The 18,104-nt window shown below is 48.6% G+C and overlaps 3 protein-coding genes across 3 annotated transcripts in view; 2 read left to right on the top strand and 1 right to left on the bottom strand.

Annotated features, from left to right (window-relative positions):
• The window catches only part of dnajc17 (DnaJ (Hsp40) homolog, subfamily C, member 17), a 31,646-nt gene that overhangs the window by 7,222 nt on the left and 6,320 nt on the right, over nucleotides 1-18,104 (bottom strand). The window contains exons 3-10 of the mRNA XM_060052171.1: nucleotides 16,988-17,046; nucleotides 16,792-16,879; nucleotides 16,336-16,412; nucleotides 15,489-15,609; nucleotides 14,149-14,198; nucleotides 12,440-12,517; nucleotides 10,414-10,494; nucleotides 9,501-9,617 (exon numbers count right to left, since the gene is read on the bottom strand). Coding sequence (XP_059908154.1) covers nucleotides 9,501-9,617; nucleotides 10,414-10,494; nucleotides 12,440-12,517; nucleotides 14,149-14,198; nucleotides 15,489-15,609; nucleotides 16,336-16,412; nucleotides 16,792-16,879; nucleotides 16,988-17,046 — 671 coding nt within the window. The remainder of the gene's footprint in view (nucleotides 1-9,500; nucleotides 9,618-10,413; nucleotides 10,495-12,439; nucleotides 12,518-14,148; nucleotides 14,199-15,488; nucleotides 15,610-16,335; nucleotides 16,413-16,791; nucleotides 16,880-16,987; nucleotides 17,047-18,104) is intronic.
• LOC132457823 (cdc42 effector protein 3) lies at nucleotides 762-5,548 on the top strand. The gene is made up of 2 exons (XM_060052173.1): nucleotides 762-1,884; nucleotides 3,123-5,548. The coding sequence occupies exon 2, from the start codon at nucleotides 3,240-3,242 to the stop codon at nucleotides 3,840-3,842; it is 603 nt and encodes a 200-aa protein (XP_059908156.1). The 5' UTR covers nucleotides 762-1,884; nucleotides 3,123-3,239; the 3' UTR covers nucleotides 3,843-5,548.
• The window catches only part of LOC132457819 (inverted formin-2-like), a 31,645-nt gene continuing 20,775 nt past the window's right edge, over nucleotides 7,235-18,104 (top strand). The window contains exon 1 of the mRNA XM_060052169.1: nucleotides 7,235-7,239. The gene's annotated coding sequence lies outside the window, so the exon portion shown is untranslated. The remainder of the gene's footprint in view (nucleotides 7,240-18,104) is intronic.

Genomic DNA, 18,104 nt, shown 5'->3' with positions numbered 1-18,104 from the left:
AACATGGCGCGCCCGAGACAAGCTGTGGCTGCCGCCGCCGCCAACAACAGGGCGGTTGTGCAGATGCGCGGAGATGGTTGGCCATGTTACACTACACTGCTGCACGTCTGCTTTAGGTTAGCGCGGCGATCGTGTGCCTGTGTGCGTGAGTAATTGTGCCCGTTTGAAAGGGTTGGGAGGAGGTAATCAGAGAGGGAGCGCTGTGAGCTCCCCGACACTCGGCGGACGACCTCAAGAGAGGCGAGGTGAAGCAGTCCAGACTGGGAAGGGGAAGGGGGTAGCAGAAGCACGTACTGCGCACTGCCTGGAACACACTTCTTAGACGGGAAGAAAACTAAAAAAATTAATGGTTTACGGTAAGAGCTGAACAAAGACTAAAAGAACATGGCTATATAATCGATTGGGACAAAGAACAGAGATGATTAATTAGACAGGGGTCAAGAACACAAACAACTGCGGGATCAAAGGCACATGTGATGGCTGCGAGACTTGAGAGAGAAATAATAAATCCCATAATCACAAGACAAACGTAAAAAGCGCACACATTCGGGAACACCACATCCCGCTCTTTGACTCACTTTTTAATCACCAGTATCAGTGCAGCATTCCAAGGACAAAAGCTGTGCATGTCGGAGGTGTGGGAATTGCAGGGCGCTAACAAGTTATCTTCCTTGTGAAACCCAACTTGCCCACACATGCATGTCTGTGGCTGACAGGCTGCTGGGACTGCATAGCGAGCCTATAGGGCTCCAGTGAGGCATACGCACCGGCAGTGGTGGCCTGCGGGCGGGGGGGAGGAGGGCTTTAGACAAGCCTACATGGGGCAGGAAATCAGGAAATGGGCAGAGAAGAGGGACAATGACATGGAGATTACGTGATCAGTTAGCCCCCGCTGCTAGCTAGTCCCCCTTGCGTTTGATGACGCTTCTCATAACTTCCTGCTACACGCACACACAAACACACACACACACACACACACACACAGACACACACAAGCCCCGAAACAGGAACACACATGCACTCCCTCTCTCAGTCAAACACGCGCCTTACCTCTGCGGAGTCAGCCTACAACCCCCTGCGCTCTCAAGTGCAAACAAACTACACCTCGCTAAATTAGCTTTGCAAATCGCCTTTTCTCTGCCAGGGGATCACCAGTGTCACAGGCTGTGAACCAACGTGGAACCGGCTCCCGAACAGGTTTTTCCTCAGTTTCTTTCTCTCTTTCTGTGTCATTTGCTCTTCCTCTCCCTCCCATCATTACCTCTCTCCTCAGGTAGTTGATGCTGTCACCCAATCCAACTGCCGGCGACTCCCAGCCCTCACAGTGACTCAACGTGCGACTCACGGAGCAAAGAGGAGATGACATCATCGACTGGCTGGCTGGCAAACAGCCACCAGAGAACCTCAGGCTTCACCTGACTGCCTTGGGCCTCCTGTTCTCTGACCTCGCCTGGTTAATCTGTCAGTGTAAAGGAAGGACCCTTTTCACACCTGCGGAGAGCTCCTCACTGAAGCACTGGACTGGGAAAGCCTTTGAGGACAAGGCGACAGCGGCATTGGGGTCGGATACAGAGCGGCTTCATCTGAAAGGATTGAGTGTGGTGAAGGGAAGAGGTTCAAGCCGACTTGATTATCCTGAAGAACTATCTTATTTTTGACAGTTGGAGTTCTTCTCTGGCTCTCGTGTTTACGGAAGGCGCCGTCTCCAGAGACTCCATTTTTGTGTCGGGGTTGCAGCACCATGATCTTCCCTAGCTGTTGAACAAGCCTTATCATGTCACAAAGGATCCTATCGGCTTTACAAGCAGCAGTCAGAGCGTAGCTTTTCCAAGCTGCCTGTTTGTGTGGGTGTCAAAAGAGTCTGGTTGTTACGCCAAAAGAAAGGTAAGCACAAATTGATCGTTCCTCTGTGGTCGACTAGGATTCAAAGAGTGCCAAATTCTTAGTCCTTTCAAATCATCCGTTGTTTTGTGGACAGTTGATGGGAACATATTTGTCTGGATATTGGGCCTTCTCCTAGTAGAACCGGGAAGGCTGTTTTAAAAAAAACGCTTTGTTGGAATCCTTTCATTTTAAACCGGGACACGTTTTCCCATTTTTTTCCTGAATATGATCCTTGTGGCTTATTTTCTAGTGCTCCTCCTTGGCCAAACTGACATGTTTGGAAAGGAATGCTGTTGTGTCCACATTCCCGAACCTCCCGCTGCTACTAAAGTACCGATAAAACCTTTACGGGCCAACAAAACATGTTTGCCGTAGTGCCTTACAAATTTACGGAGTGAGTGTTTCAAGTCACGAACACAGATCTTAATGTGGGCAGAGCTGTTTGTGAGACTGTAAAATGTACAGAGACCGCTCATATCATCCAATTGAAATGCCAGCGTTGATAAACCAAGTTGTGGGCTACTTAATACAATTTATACAGCTCACGAAATGCAAAGAATAACTTGAATCACATTATGATTCAAGCAAAGGTAATTTAGTAAAAGTATTACTTTTAAAATGAACGCATGCATATCCTCTGAAGTTCTATGGTAATGCCAAAAATAAATATTTTAAGATTCATTGCTTACATTCATTGTCGATATTAAGCTCCTAAAAAAATTATTTGAGTTTTCATTGAAAAATAATATTACTGTTTGGGGAAGCACTGTTGTCGAAATCAGAAAGCTGCGTTCCATATTGAATTAATTTAGGTCCTTTGTGTATAACTGCAACTCTCACACTACAACAAACCTTTCTTGGCATAAATACGTTTGAGCATTGAAGTCACATGGTCCTGAATTTGAAAGATTAAAAACAGAACCAAAACAAAATATAAAGGGTCCAAGTAATACAGTTGTTTTGTGAGAAGTGTTCCGGAAATCAGAGGTCCAATTGACAGCTGCATCACAGACCACATTTGCTTTACTGGAAATAAGGATCTGAAAACTAACCATTAGGTGGGTATGGCCCTAAGCATGTGTTGGAACACGGCCCGCCCGAGGAGCCAAATATTGATGAATTACATTTAAAGTGGAGCAGGTGCACTATATGCAACGCTATTATTTTGGATGCATTGTTATTTCAAATCAAATGTCTCTCTAACACGAACCATCCTTTTTTGCTTTCTCTTCTTTTAGTTGAAGACGAGATGCTCTTAGGATTTACCTCTTTGTGAGAGCCAAACATTGATCGACAGACGATTGGAGCAGGAAATAAAGACAAATACGTCCACAAACACAACAAAGCTTGCCAAGATGCCACTAAGGACCACTTTTCGGAAGCAGTATTCAGGGAGGTGGAGATTGAACTCAAAGCACCGGGAGGTGTTGTCCGTCAACATGATCAGCCTACCCTTGGCCGATTTCCGGCACGTCTCCCACATTGGAAACAACGCCCACACGGACAGCTTTGGGGACCTTTCCTTCTTAAAAAAGGGCCACAGCCTCCTCTTAAAAAGCTCTCAAAGTGAGCAGAACCTCTTTCTGGCCTGCTCGCCGCCCCCCAAGCCCCCTCGCCTCAACCTGGACGAGGAGGCTCCTGGGAACCCGGGGTGGGACGGGGCACGCCATGCCCCGCAGAAGAGGAAGAAGTGCAGCTCTCTGCCCCTGCTGGACACCGAGGAGATGGAGGAGGAGATGGACGGCATGATGGAGTACCAGCACAGGGCCTCCAACCTGAGGCACAGTCCCAGCCGAGGCAGCCTGAGCTCAGAGCGCGACAGGGACTCCAGCGCCACCTGTTCGGAGGATGTGGCCAGTCAGCTGAAGGAGGAGGATAGCAGCCTCTCCTTCAGCCTGGATCTTGGTCCTTCTATCCTTGATGATGTTCTCCGGGTGATGGAGAATCTGCACCATTGATGGAGAGGACTATTTCTTTAATGTATTTGTCCTATCAGTGTGATTCGATGTCGCTGTACAAACTGAATGTATCTATCGAATATTTTGGGATAATGTCAGATTCTAATAATGGAATGGTTTTTTTTTCCGAATTTCAAGGTAAAGGACTTTATGAACAAAAAGTCCACCGCACAGAAGTCGCTCTGGTTCTGGTATAGAGTTTTGCCCTTCCAGAGCAGACTGTGGACAATTTATGTTACCCTAGGATGAATAAACCACATGTTACATGGCTGCAGCTTAGTGTATGTGAAGCAAGCGTGCAAAGAAAAAACATTAACTTTAACGCAAGAAATGGTGCAAAAGAATGCATACTTGTGGACCAACAACATTGGTGGAACTAGTGTGATCTTGTATCGTAAAACCTATAATAATCACCGGTTGTGAGATTCGACTAGGTGCAACTGCCAAATGCACATCAGGTGTGGGGTTTCCCCGGGGGGGGGAGGGTCCAAGGGCCAGGCCCAGGCAGCAGAAACAAGTCTACACAAAACAGAGTCTGCGGTCTATTTGTTGTCGTTGTCTGTGATCCTTAGAATTGTTCAAACATAAACCCAATCACCCGTGGAGACGTGAGCTCAAACAAATAATAAAAAGTTAATGTTCTTCTAACATAACCCGCTACGGCGGAAGAGGCTGTTAATAGGTGAGCTCCTTTATTCATCACCTCCAGCCCGTCTGCACAGATCCAAGGGGATTGTTGTGACTCCAGGCTGTCATTTTTAGGTAACCCTAGGAAGCATGCGGACGGAATGCGAGGCCCACGAGTGATGTCTTTTTCTCTCGGCGTCCTTGCCATTCCAACGTGTGCCTGGGGCAATTACTCCTCTGCACGCACCCCAGAGGCCCCACTCAAAGGTAGACCAAGGTACCCCCCCCCCCAGTTTCCAACCTCAACAACACAGTGAAAACAAACATTTACCTCTGCTTCCAATAAAAGGCAGCTGCTGGTGGCAGCTCGGGCCTCAACCCAAACCAGGCCTCAGGCCCAAGACCTGAGGCAAAAAGAAAAATATCAAGAAGGCTGTTTTCTTAGCTGTGAGTCGGTGTCCCATGCACTTGTGAGTGGCACGAGAGAGGGAAAGTGGTAAGGGGTAATGCGATACTTCCACATGTGCAGGGGGCCGTGGTGGGAGGGAGACCAGAGACATCCATTGCTACAAGCAGGATCTCTGATGAGGGATTAAACACTACCTGCTGAACAAACACCACCAAAATAAAAAAAGGATGGATTCACGCACGCACATGTGAAAGGACGGGCATTCAGAGGCCCTTTTGCCTCATAGACACCCGACGTGCAGACTTTTCAGTCGATTCAGGTGCAGAATCGGCCAGACCCTTAGCACAGACAGTGATGGAGACTGTTCCCGAGGAGCTGTCACGACAGCCGCATGCATTGTTAGTTCCCTCCTGGGGTCTTGTCGAAAGACCCACCCCCAGTGGTGCGCCCCCCTGATGGAGGTCAAGTGACAGACTTGGATTTGATGCAAAACCCAATGGACACACTTGTTGGTGTGTTTGTACTTTACATCTCTCTATCGCTCCATGAACCGAATTCTGCTCGTTGTACTTTTTTCTTTTACCCATAACCCGTTGGGAACATTCCTGCATTTGAATCTGTACCACTTTTATATTTTTGAAAATAAAGAAAACAATCTTTTGAATTCCAAGATATGTGGTTTTGGGGAAGGAGCTGTTTTGAACAATATTTTAGAGAGCTCGTCTCCTGTTGTTTACATAAGCTGTGTGCTCGACTGACATTAGCTTGGACTTCTAACACTGAGTTGCTTCTAAGCATGTCCTAGGATTCCTAGTAAAGCTACAAGCCCCGGATTGGTAGAAATGTGGCTGGCTTGCCCTTTAGTGCACTCAGATATCTAGGAGGTGGCGTTCAATGACAAACTAGGGTGTGGCTGGACTGTTTATTCACACTACAACTCACCACTCCTGCTGCAAACGCTTTCAGAGAACCTTTAGGTCAATGTTTCGACAGACTTGTTCTGGATGAATGAAACCTGACAGTTATTCAAATTGTCCGACATGTCTACACCTGTAAGAGAACGTGTACCTGTTAAACGGCTCAAATCAATAGCTGTAAGCATTTTCACTTCAAAAGTTAATTGTCTGATATATGCCATTTCTACATAAAAACAAATATGAAAGATTGTCGTTTTTCAAAAAACCTATATACCGGTAAATATTTTAAATGCAAAGTATGTCAAATTAACAAATGAAAGTCATGAAATTATGATAATTCTGTCTATGTATTCACATGAATGGAATAATGTTTCATCAAATTCACTTTTTATTCTTCTTTAAAAATGTCATAGGTGTAAACCGATATAGCCAGCCTATATGTGCTAAACCTATGGTTGTAACAAGAGGAGATGGCGACATAAGACGGACGTAAATCTTTGGCTCCACGGCCACGATAATCACCACATGATTCAACAATACACCTCTTTGAGTGATGAAGAATAAGAATGAGGTGATGAAGAATAAGGGCACAAATAATCAACCTTTAATGTTGTTGTTGGATAGACTGTCAAAGTATTTTAGACTGTGGAGCATCGCAGTTGAAAATCACATCTGGCATTCACTTTTGGCCCAAATGTGCAATCATTGATAACCTTATCCTCCTGTGAATACATCTGGCAGCACGGCTTAATGCTCAACTATGCAGCAAAGAGCTACAGTATTCACACACGCTCTTTTAATGAATCCAATAATATCTCTAATGTCAAGACATATTATTTAACTAGGTTTCTCTCTCATTTTATAATGTGTTTAAGAGGCCTAGCCAAAACAACGCTGCCATTCCTTTCACACGATATGCGTGATGAAACATATCATAAGACCTTGAGGAACCGCAAACCGTAAAAAACATTTTTCCACCCCATAATCACAACATGCATTCGACATCCCACGACTGAACCGAAAACGTGTCAGAGAGATTTTCACTGTACAGGGCTATTCATCGTGATTCACTGTACACAACATTTTTCGTTTAGAGAGACACTGTCCCGCACACATGACTTATCCCCACGTCCTTCCGTGTTCAACCCTCAACGGGGCAAAGGGAGACTATGTGGGAGACCACCGCTTTTTCATCAGCGTCGTCAACAGGGCCAGCAGAGGCTGCTAGGTCGCCGCACATAGATCATCGACACCAGACGAGCGTTTCAGTATTTGGGCCAGCGTTTCGACGTGCCTACGTGAGTTCCCTTTTATTTTAGGACTCCTGAGCTGATCCACATGCTGGGGGAAACCATTCCAGTGGAGCTGATCCGCTACATCTGGTTTGTGTCGTGACACGGATGTGATGACTCTGCCTCTGGGTGGAAGGAGCAGGCCTGCCAGTGGCAGACTTAAAACAGTAGTTTACAGTGCAGGCTGCCGCTCCGTGAACCCGGTAGTGCGTGCCGCGTGCGGTGATTCAGCAACCCACGTTGTCGCAATCACAACGGCGGAAATGACAATGCTTTGAGTCGCCGTCGCTGTATCTCAAAAGACACCCATGAAAATAAAACACATTCATGCCGTAATACATAACACAAACAAGTACCAAAAGACTAGAAAGCAGTCTGGTGAAGCTCAAGCCTCACACGCACCTCCAGACTCGGAGGGAGCGGCTTGGTTAGTGAAAATACCTAGAAAGAGGAAATCTGTTCCAAATCCTAGCCGTACGAGCCGCGTTCACAGAGAGCTAAAAAGGAAGCGGATCCCCGGTGTTAAACGGGGGGGGGGGGGGGGGGGGGGGCTTACACGTCTACTGGACATCTCCCCAGCCTCGCTGCTATGAGGGATGTCCGAGGTGCTGGAGCAGGGAGGGGGGGGGGTCCCCCTATCAATTATGGAACCCTGCAGAAGAGATGGGGCTGAGATCATGCGTGGGCGTCTGCGTACGTGTGTGTCTTTGGCTGGCCGCGGTGAGGCCCTGACCCCCTCAGCGCTGGGGCTGGATGGATAAGGATACGAAGGCTGGGTCCTCTCCCTCAGCGCCTGCTATGTGATTGCAGCTGGCGGGGTTAGGGGGGGTAGGGTGAGTGGGTGCGGGTTCGGCCAGAGAATAGATGAGGTTGCGCTGCTCTCGGTTACAGACTTTCTTGGGACAAGACACCCTTTCCCTCCAGAGTGGTCATTCCCGGTTCTCCCCTGCTCTCCGCTGAGCTGAGACCAGGTGTAGATTATTATTATTATCAATTATATCCACACTGGATCTGGTATTATGTCATGCGGAGGCCTCCTGAGCGGGTGCGTTCATGTACTTGGCTAATGTGAAAATTAGCCTGCCGAAGTCAAAGTCGTGTTTCCATTCCCAAACCCGGCGAGCAAGAGACGCAGCCCGAGACCGAGATGAAGCAATCCGCAACAGATATCTGAGAATCTAACTCGCTTACTGTGATAACATTTAATCAGATTAGCGGGACAAGTCCCAGCGTGCGGCCTGGGAGGCCCGTGAGGTCGGCCCCGACAGAGGGCGTCCGAGACAGGGACACCACTCACCGCTGGGTGAGGGTCCGGCTATTGGTGGGGGGGGGAGCGTTCACCAGCAGTTCTCACATAAGTCTGGGGAGGGGGGCACTTGTACAGACTTCCTGAGTGTAGAGCCTTGAGTGGGAGAAGCGGCTGTAGACTTGATCGAGAAAGAAATGACCTCACGCTAACTTCAGTAGAACCGCAGCTTTGTGTATTCTTGATGAATACGGCTGAAATTAAGTTTTCCCTATCCATGGACAAAAAAATTTGCGGACGTATATGTGGTGCTGGCGTGTATACATGATAAAAGGCATGGAATATAAATAATACATCCAGATGCCAGCCAGCCTACTGAAATTTTCCCAAATTGCGGCAGGCAGCAAATCCTCAACACAGCCAGACGGTTCCCCCTACATATGGTTTTCTGATGCGTGCAGTTTTACACTCCGCATCCAAACCACTTAGACTACTGCAGACACGTAACGCACAAATCCCCGCACGGCAACACAATCGAGAACAGACACGGCGTCAAACGTGCAATCACTATGGATAATTGTTTCGAAAAACTGTTCATCGGTCAATGCGCCACATAAATACGCTCCGAGGGGGCGAGGAATCCAGCAGGCCTTGAATGGAGTGCAGCTATTTACGAACCACGTCTCGTGCCAGGCGGCCATTAAAGCACACCGCTAGGCTTTCGCTGAGGGAGACCCGGTATGGCTGGGGTCTCGTAGGTCAGGCCTGTTAATGAGTTGTGGGCCGCCGGGCCTCTGGCCAGCAGCAGGCGGCCAATTCTAGGTTGCTCTAAGGCAAACAAACCGAGGCCCCGTTCAACCAAACACATTGTTCTGGGGTCGGACCAGAGGAGCTCAGCAACCGAATCACTGGGGCAATATTTGCGCCGCCCGATACAGAAATCAAACCTCGAGGTTTACAATGCTTCGCTTTGTGGGATGGTTGTTTTGGAGATTGGCATTTGTGTTGGACGAGCTGTACGCGAGTACGATTGAGTAACGCGTGACGGTGACAGTGGGCCATACGGGAAGAAATCCCAAGCGAGCGTATTCTGCGCCCCCCGGCTGTACGTACGACGGGCTCTTCATGAGCAGGAGGTCATTGTGGCCACGTGTCTTGTAGCCTTACCTGAGGCGAAAACTGGTCAGGTAGGGACGCCGGGGCGACATACTCTGGCTCTCCTTCAAGCCACGAGATCTTCAGGGGGTTTTCGTTCAGGCCCCTCTCGTTCTTCAGCGCCAGCTCCTAAAAAGAAAAATAATATAATTAAATACGACCACAAATAAAATAACCACAATTAAAATCAAAAAATGACATTTTTCCATGTGGTTGTTTGAAAAACTATTGTTGCCCTCCCCCGACCATGTATTTGGTTACATAAAGCATGTACAAATAATAAGAATGCACGAATGGGGTGTTGAACTCATACTACCTCCCCCCCCCCCCCGCTTCCTTCCTCCCTCCTCCAGCCTGCCTCCACCCCATACTCCCCCACCCCCCCCACCCCCAACACAGCTCTGGTTCCCCCCCGATTTGCGCCGCTGGAGACCACAGGCACTGGATCGGGATCGGCTTGGAATGGCAGACGTGTTTTCTACAAGGGAACCACATGACGCGGTGGGGAGAAGAACCACAACTCAAACAGCAAACAATCACAACAATGGGCCCCCGAGAAGCCAGACAGATCAATGAGGCGGCTGGGGCTCTTCCTGCCTTCCCTTCTGCTGGTTCCTATCAGCGCGCCGAGATCCCTTCAGGAGAGGATCCGCAACGGCTCTGCCTTACTTTGGTTTGGTAGACTGGTCCTCGGGGAAGGAAGGGGGGGGGGGGGGGCTCAGCCTCTACAGGCTGCACAGCATCTACCCTTCAAGTGCTAATCAAACTCAGGGGATGGCCGTTCTCCACGTCAGCGCCCGGCGCGGGGTAAACAAATGCGGGTCTATGCAAATGTGGTGCGTCGCGTTCGGCGAAAAAGATTGATATTACAGGGTAAACAGAACGCAGGGGGAATGACTGAAGGGGGAAAGAGTTAGGTACTTACAGCTGCTCGGACAGTTGCAAATTCAACCACAGCACTTCCTTTCTTCTTGCTTGACACGAGCACATTCAAAACATCCCCGTACTGGAGGTAAGGGAGGGACAGAACATTTAAATTAGGGTTTTGTATTTCAGCACAAACCGTGACCTTGGGAAATGCAAAACAAATGGCGGGCAAGTAGAGCAACGTCGAACACAAGTAGGGTGCAAAATAAAATGGAAAAGGCAGGGTACAATGCTTCAGGTGAACAAAACAAGCATTCTAATGAGACACCATGTGTGGAATATAGGGCAAATAAAATTGCAAATAGAAGTAACATATACAAGATGAAGGCCGCTGAAAGGTCTCGAGAAATGGACGAGTCGGGGGAGTTAAAGTAGCTAAAGCTGGACGGGCTCAGGTAGGTCTGGGCGGTGGAGGAAACCATCAATAAAGCAGAGGAGGTGCAGAAGCTAAGCCAAGGTCACCCAGTAATGACCTCAGAGTCTGAGGGAGACGGAGAGCTTGGGGGAGTGAGTGAGTAGGGGAGTGAGTGAGTGAGTAGGGGGGTGAGTGAGTAGGGGATTGAGTGAATAGGGGAGTGAGTGAGTAGTGGAGTGAGTGAGTAGGGGAGTGAGTGAGTAGGGGAGTGAGTGAGTAGGGGAGTGAGTGAGGGCATGGAGGCTAAAGCGTGGGGGAGGGCAGTTCAAAATGTATTCCCGCTCATAAGTCAAAGTTGAAGCAAATCATCTTTGGAGACTATGCTGTAGTTCCTCGGCCTCTGTAGTCGTGGGCCCCTATGTCGCCTCAAATTCGGACACTAGGTAGTTAAGCCGTTGCCTTGGCCCGTGGTGTTGTTTTCAAAAGCAATGAGAAGAGAAGGGGCGGCCTTGGAGAATCACTTTTCTGGGAAATCAAGCATTCTGGGACAGATCAGGAATGCTAATGGAAGCAAAGGACACTATGAGTGGGCCAACACAGACAAAAGGAGTCTCCAATGGGACGCAGTTTCATATAATTTAAATACCCTGTCTTCTCATCCCTCGGGAGGAAGCGGACGAGAAGCCAAGGTATATAAATGCACAAATGAACACACACCTACACACGTTTCCCACGCCGCGGTGACTATTCTCCACCCACCATCACGCCATTTCATGGAACTTGTGAAACCGCATTCAGGGGGGTTTTGGTGGAAATTTCACACCGTTCATTTTGGATGCGTTATGCAACCGTGCAACACTTTTTATTCTCATAGTGGTCACTTCTCTTCCTGCCTTAAATACACCGACGCACCTGAGACGGACACAGACCGGTGGAAAGCCGCCTTCGATGCGCTCCGCGTTAATCAATGAGAACGTCCACCCCGCGGGTAGGAGCTGAGCGCATGGCGAAGCAGGGTGCGATTCTTCCCCGGCGTGGGCTCAATCTATTCGTGCTCCGCTGGCGCTTAGGACGCGTTGGTTTAACTATGCCTTCAGACGCAAGAGCGTTCTGCTTCAGTCTGCGCTCTACCCCGGAGCTGTTCCGTGTTTAGGCCTTTATAATCACTGCCCTTCTTTGACGGGGTGTAATTCAAATATATGCAAAGGAGCAATATGTTTTGGTTTTTTCCCCGGAGACTTGCCCTATACTCGTCCGAGGCCGTACCTTATGCCACACCGCCCCGGAGAAGAGCCCCCTGCGGTGTGAGACAGGGGAGGGTGCTTGTTGGTTGCATGTGTAGAGCTAATTTCATAGAAGCTCCCTTGGTACCGCTAAACCTGCCCAGTAACGGGGGCACTTACAATGGCGTGCGCGGCTTTTTAAAGGGCACTGCAACATTGCCCTGAGCACTTTCACTGCAACAAAACTTAATGGGCCTTGTTTAAGGGTGGGGTGAAGGGGGGATAAAAACCCATCGGGTGTGCTGATGTCATGCAGGCGAACGTGGAGGAAGTCTTTGGTAGTAGGTAGAGTTTGTTCCTCCACGCCAGGCCGGGATGGAGAAAAACACATATCACTCTTGCCGACTGCGTTCAATAGAATAGCGAAAGAAATGATGAATCCTCACCTTGTGCAGCAGTCTGGAAAGGTCTTCCTGAGAGTAGCCTCCGTTAGTGTCATCATCTTTCTTGCACTTCCACTTCAACTGAGGAGATGGGAGGAGAGATTAAACTGGTGCCAAGTAGGGGCGAGGTTCTTTTGGGAATCTCACGACTGGCTAGTTACCACTCGATTCTATCTAATTTCTCGATTGAAAACAGTTCCTGATTCAATATCTATTCTCGATAAAGAACTACTGCTAGTACATGCTAGTATCAGGATCTACTCTTATCTGCTAGAAAGGTGGACTGGCAAAGTATGGCATGAAAGTATTTGTTTATGAGATTGTCATTCATATATTTTAAAAATTTAATTATAAAACGGATGCAATCGTGTAAACATACAAAGTCGAACCTAAAGACAAAGGAAAAGAAAAGGTTTGGAGTTGTGAATTGAATCAAAGAAATAATAATCACGATTCTCAAGTGAGTCTACTTTTTCTTAGGCTAACATGGTTATTTTCCATGCAACAACCAACAAAGTGACCGCCTAATGAAGACTAGATCATCTGCTTGGTTTATGTTTTGTTAAAGCATATCTCTATCAGAAATCACTAAATAAACATGTTTCAACGGCCTTTCCTAGATGATGTAAACTTTGGAACCCATACACCTTTCAGGCATCTTTCTCAATGTTTTCTCTCCACAATAAAAAAAGTAACCGGGTCAAGCCCTTATCACATTAACTGTCAGCAGCAGCATTATAAATGGCAGGGGCCAAGAACTCGTTCAGCTGCAGCATTCTGCTCAGTGTCAAAGTATCAGGAACACTGGGAAATGCCCTGTCAACATGGACTATTTTACCACCGGTTGGCCAAACATGCTCGGTTTTCTTTCCGAGATCCTCCACAGTCACCCGATGATAAGCTTTCCCATAACTCTTCCAGCAGGGTGCTAAAGGCTGCCAGCCCTGTCAAACTGTCATCTAAACCCTAACTTTGCTCAAGATTTGCTCTCACTACAAGGGCAAATTTTGTGGATGAGGTGCAATGAACAGCTGGCTTCAAAATATTTGATACATAAAGGGCTGAATATCCCAATTAAAATTGATTTGAAGGATGAGGTATTCGTGAATAAAAGCCTCACATGAAAATCATCGTCCGATTGTTCCACTTGACCGCAATCTTCGTATTTTACTGATGTCAAAATTGAACCTCTAAAAGGCAACAGCAGATCAACATGGACACCCAGTCGCGAGGGTTCACTGCCGAGCTAGACTTGCCATAAAATCTGAGAAGCAGATTACATATGTAAACAGATTAGCTAGCATCCCACCGTGGTTTAATATTTTGTGCTGGGTGGTTTCCAGGAAGTAACATAGTCAGCCCTCTCTTTGCGTAGTTACGAGCCCCTTGACAACGACAGGCCTACCCCGGAGGAAAGGGTGTAGGAGCTGCCTCCGTGCTCCGCGGTGAAACAACGTATGTGGTCTCCGGAATAAAAAGCATCACAAAACGCCTGAAGCCGCAGTGCAAAATCCCCTCTTTTACAAGATATCTAAGAGAAGAGCTTATTTTTCATGAGAAGCGCCACCTTAGCCTGCTAAACCACATCATGCACCCACGCACACAAACAGAGTATTCCCTTCTCCCCTCCCTCTGCTTGTCTTAGAATATGAGGTACATACCCTGACCCCCTGCCCCCAGTCATAGCCCTGCTCATCCTAGAAAACACTTACTTTCAATTTGGGGGTCACGTTGCTCTTGGAACATCTCCCCAGCCCCGAGTCTGGGAGAAAGAGAGCACACCAAAAAGAGGGGTGGTTGGGGTTGGAGGGGGGGGGGGGGGGGGTTAGTCTTAGGGGGGAATAGGGGAAAGACAAAGAGAGATTTGTTCAAGCAACAAATGCCGCACTTGTTCCCACATGTGGTGGGAACATGCGCTGTGACAATTGTCACAGCGGTTCTCGTTGGGGATGGTGCCCTTGTATCAGTCGTAACACGCCCGGACAACCGTGCTAAGGTGGAAATGCATTGGCAGAAGGTTCTGCCCTCAGACTGCTTGGTCGCGGTATGCCCGTGCGCAGACCGAGTGTCGACCTCGCTGAAAGGCACCGGAGAATTGGCTTCAGAAGGAGGGGGGGGGGGGGGGGGGGGGAGCGGAAATGGAATCTTTATTTTTTCCCTGAAAATGTAATACCATCTGAATGTGTAACATCATTTTTAGTTAACCTGATTGAAAATCTGATATAGCCCTGTAATGTAATATGACATTTTTAGGTGGGTCATTTATTTTCAAGTAGTCAAGTAGAGAAGGGCTGAAATGGAGTGATGAAGATAGATGCTGTTTAGTCCCTTTACAGTTTAATGTCATTAACTTACATTATTGACGGATGTCTTCCTCTGATAAACGTCAGTTTAATGTAATTTACTGTTAAATAAATGATTAATGTCTTCCACTGATAAATTACAGTTAAATGGCTATCCCTGATAAAAGAAAACAGAGTCTGACCATGAGCTGAAAGGACCAGAAGACACAATGACCTTGCATGGTTTCATCAGCTATATACATTTCATTTATTATTATTATTAATATCTGTGACACCAAAAATGCTGGGATGCAAGCCCATATACTTCCCGCCAAACCAAATACATGTGCAGATTAAAATGTGAATCAAAGTTGTAGGAGTATGTGTGGATAATGGCTGGTTTAAGGAGCCTCACCTGGCCCGAGTCAGACTGAAAGGACGCTTGGGCCGGGTGATGCTGCACAACCTCCACATGAAGTAGTCAATGTGTAACAGGTTGAACCAGACATCATCACACAAACTCAGGAAGATGGCAACATGAAGCACTGGCCCATGTATCATAATCGACAGACCTGAGATCACCTAGGTGGCGTGCAGCATGCCCATTGTTCCAAACATCTACAGGCGACCCTACAGCTGAACACTAGTAGCCAGCAGACTGCTGTGGGGCAGTGATAAGACGGGGCTAAACCGGATGAAAGCAGGCCTAACTGGATTGGACATGGCCCGTCGGACCGTTAATCCCTGCAGTTCGCGGTAATGGAGCCTACCTGGGTGCGTGTAACCGGCTCCTCTATGCTCCTGCTCCTCCCTCTCCCGCTGGATCTGCTCCCGGATCAGTCGCTGTTCCTCCTGAAGCTGCCTGGAGCCTTCCTCTCTCAGACGGGCGATCTGATGGGACACACGGACACAAAAACGTCTCACACACGCACTCGCACACTTATTATGTTGTGAAAAGCTATTTATTTTGCATAGGACAGTGCCACGCGGACTCTGATGATGCTCTGACTACACAACCCTCCAACTCAAACTGCTTATCTGTTCCTGGGGCAGCGTTTCTACACTGGCTACACTGTCGGATGAGCATGGGTTTGAGTGGTGGTGCTCAACTAACCCTTGGCAACAACACCTCGTAAAAACAGTGTAAAGCAGCACAGTGCCACCTACTGGTTATCCCATCATTCCTCAGTGATTCCTTAATGCACATGGCCCCATAATTAAAGGCAATAAAGCCTGGAGAGCTGCCAGGACTCACCTCTGGGTGCTGCACGCAATGCTTTATATATTTATTTGTCCATCGCTGCCTGAACAAAGCACATCGAGTCACGCAACAGCACCTAATAGGCTCTGGTCATCATGACGGGGCCGATATAAAGAATTTAATAAAACAGTCCAGGAATGGGCCTTTGTTCCCTGCCCAAGTTCGTGCTGGAGTCAATTTGACCGGAGGATTTGACAAATAGTGCAACAGACGCACCTGGGTGTGCTTTATTATATCTTGGAGTGCGGCGGGGCTACCTTCCTCCCCGGCCACATGTCCTGTATTACGCGGACGTGATCGTTCTTCTCCAGACCACGACGGCCCTAATGAGATCCCGATACGACGACGTCACGTACCTCCTCTTCCAGGGATCTCGTGTTCCCCGCTTCCTCCTGGGTCTGGGTCTCGGCCTGACCCTCCCTGGCCTCCAAGTCTGCGTCAGCCACACGCGCACACATCAGTCATATTGCTTCAGTGGTGTTCCAGAGAGCGTTAGCTTCAGGTGTCCTTATGTGTGGTGGGTGGTGCAGGACAGCAGAGCGGTGCGCTGTTAGTGTTGTAGTGTTTCTATGGGTTTGCAGGTATTGGTTCATTGACTTGGCCTTCCAAAATATAGGAATGAAGTCCTGTTTCCCATGTGTGACGGTGCGGGTTGGAACCATTTTCACACTGCATGCTGGTAGCCTTTCAAAATCTCAAATGAATATTCATCCTTAAAGACATCTACTTGGCGTACAATCTATTTATCTGATGACACATGTTGGCCAGTTATTCATTTATGACTATTTTGGTGAAAGTTACTGATAACTCACCAAACTTGAATTTCTTCCTCTTGCCATCGAGTTTTCTGGTCCGCTCCGCTGCTTGTATCTTGGCCGCGCAGATCTTATCATAGGCCGCCTGGAAGGACAACGCAAACCCATCGGGGATGAACACGTCCCGACGTCAGACTTACAGCTACATATATGTGTATCGACAGGCTCTTCTCCGTGACGTCACCGCACTTACCCTGGCCGCCGCGTCGGTGAGCACCTCGAGAGCCTGGGAGAGCTGGTGGAAGAGGTCCGCTAAAAAGAGATTAAATTGAAAGAAAATCGATGAATCAACCAAGCAATGACTATCCCCCCAAAAACACATTTGTGTCTTATTCGTTTATTGAAGTGAGCTCAGGGGCATACAGGCTTTTATTACATGGAGAGGAAAATGGCACTTCAGGGAGACATCGTCAGCGATAATGAACACACGAAGCGGTTGACGACTGAGTGCTCCGCTGAAAAAAGGAGTCTTGTCAGTTTGATACCCAGCCTGAGGCACTGCAGGCCACACAGGCCCAGAGCCCTGTGCACAAGCAGGGGAACATCAAGGAGAGGTGGGGGGGGGGGGGGGGGGGATGTGACCGGAACTGAGAAGGAGCATGGGCTCGCGTCACGGTACCCTTTCCGTGCCAGAGCTGCCTTTCAGGTGTGCTATAAACACGAGACATTTCCTGCGTTTAAAAAAGAAAAAAGGTGCCTGGAGTCTGGGGAAAAGGAGTTTCCTCCAATGACATGGCTCTGCCTTTCCCACACAAACCCAGGGCCTCTCCCCATCTATCTCCCATTAGAGTGCCCCGAGGGCCTACTGCTGCAATCACTCCCAACCATGCAGGGCTCTGTTCCTACACACGCACACACACACACACACACACACACACACACACACACACACTCAGGATGAGACAGGCCCCCCCTCCTGCCCTCATAGGAACCACCATGTTACTGCACGATGCTAGCAGGGCTTAATCACTCACTTATGGGAGGGAGGCCTAACGAACAGATACTGTTTCTCCCAGCGGAGGCCGGCCGGGCACACAAACAGGAGGCTCTGGAGACCGGCTGCCAGCGGAGGGGGTCCGGTTACTTACACACATATTATGGGCTGGAACGCGATCCAACCAGGGGTGATTTGCCGTGCCCACTGGGTAGCTCCCACTGTCACAACATGTACGGTACGAGTGGGCCGGGGGGGGGGGCGGGGGGGGCGGGGGGTTGCAGAACACACGGCGAGGGAGGGGGTGTGTTGTGGTGCGTGAGGAGGTTGGGAACCATAACCCCAGACTAACCTCTGGTTTGCATATAATAACACC

This window comes from Gadus macrocephalus, chromosome 5, assembly GCF_031168955.1.
Source record: "Gadus macrocephalus chromosome 5, ASM3116895v1".
NCBI classification, from domain to species: domain Eukaryota; kingdom Metazoa; phylum Chordata; class Actinopteri; order Gadiformes; family Gadidae; genus Gadus; species Gadus macrocephalus.
Note: the sequence above shows the minus strand (reverse complement) of the source record. Positions and strands in the feature narration are given on the sequence as shown.

Coding starts and splice junctions, on each gene's coding strand:
- LOC132457823 (XM_060052173.1), top strand. CDS start 3,240: ATGCCACTAAGGACCACTTTTCGGAAGCAGTATTCAGGGAGGTGGAGA.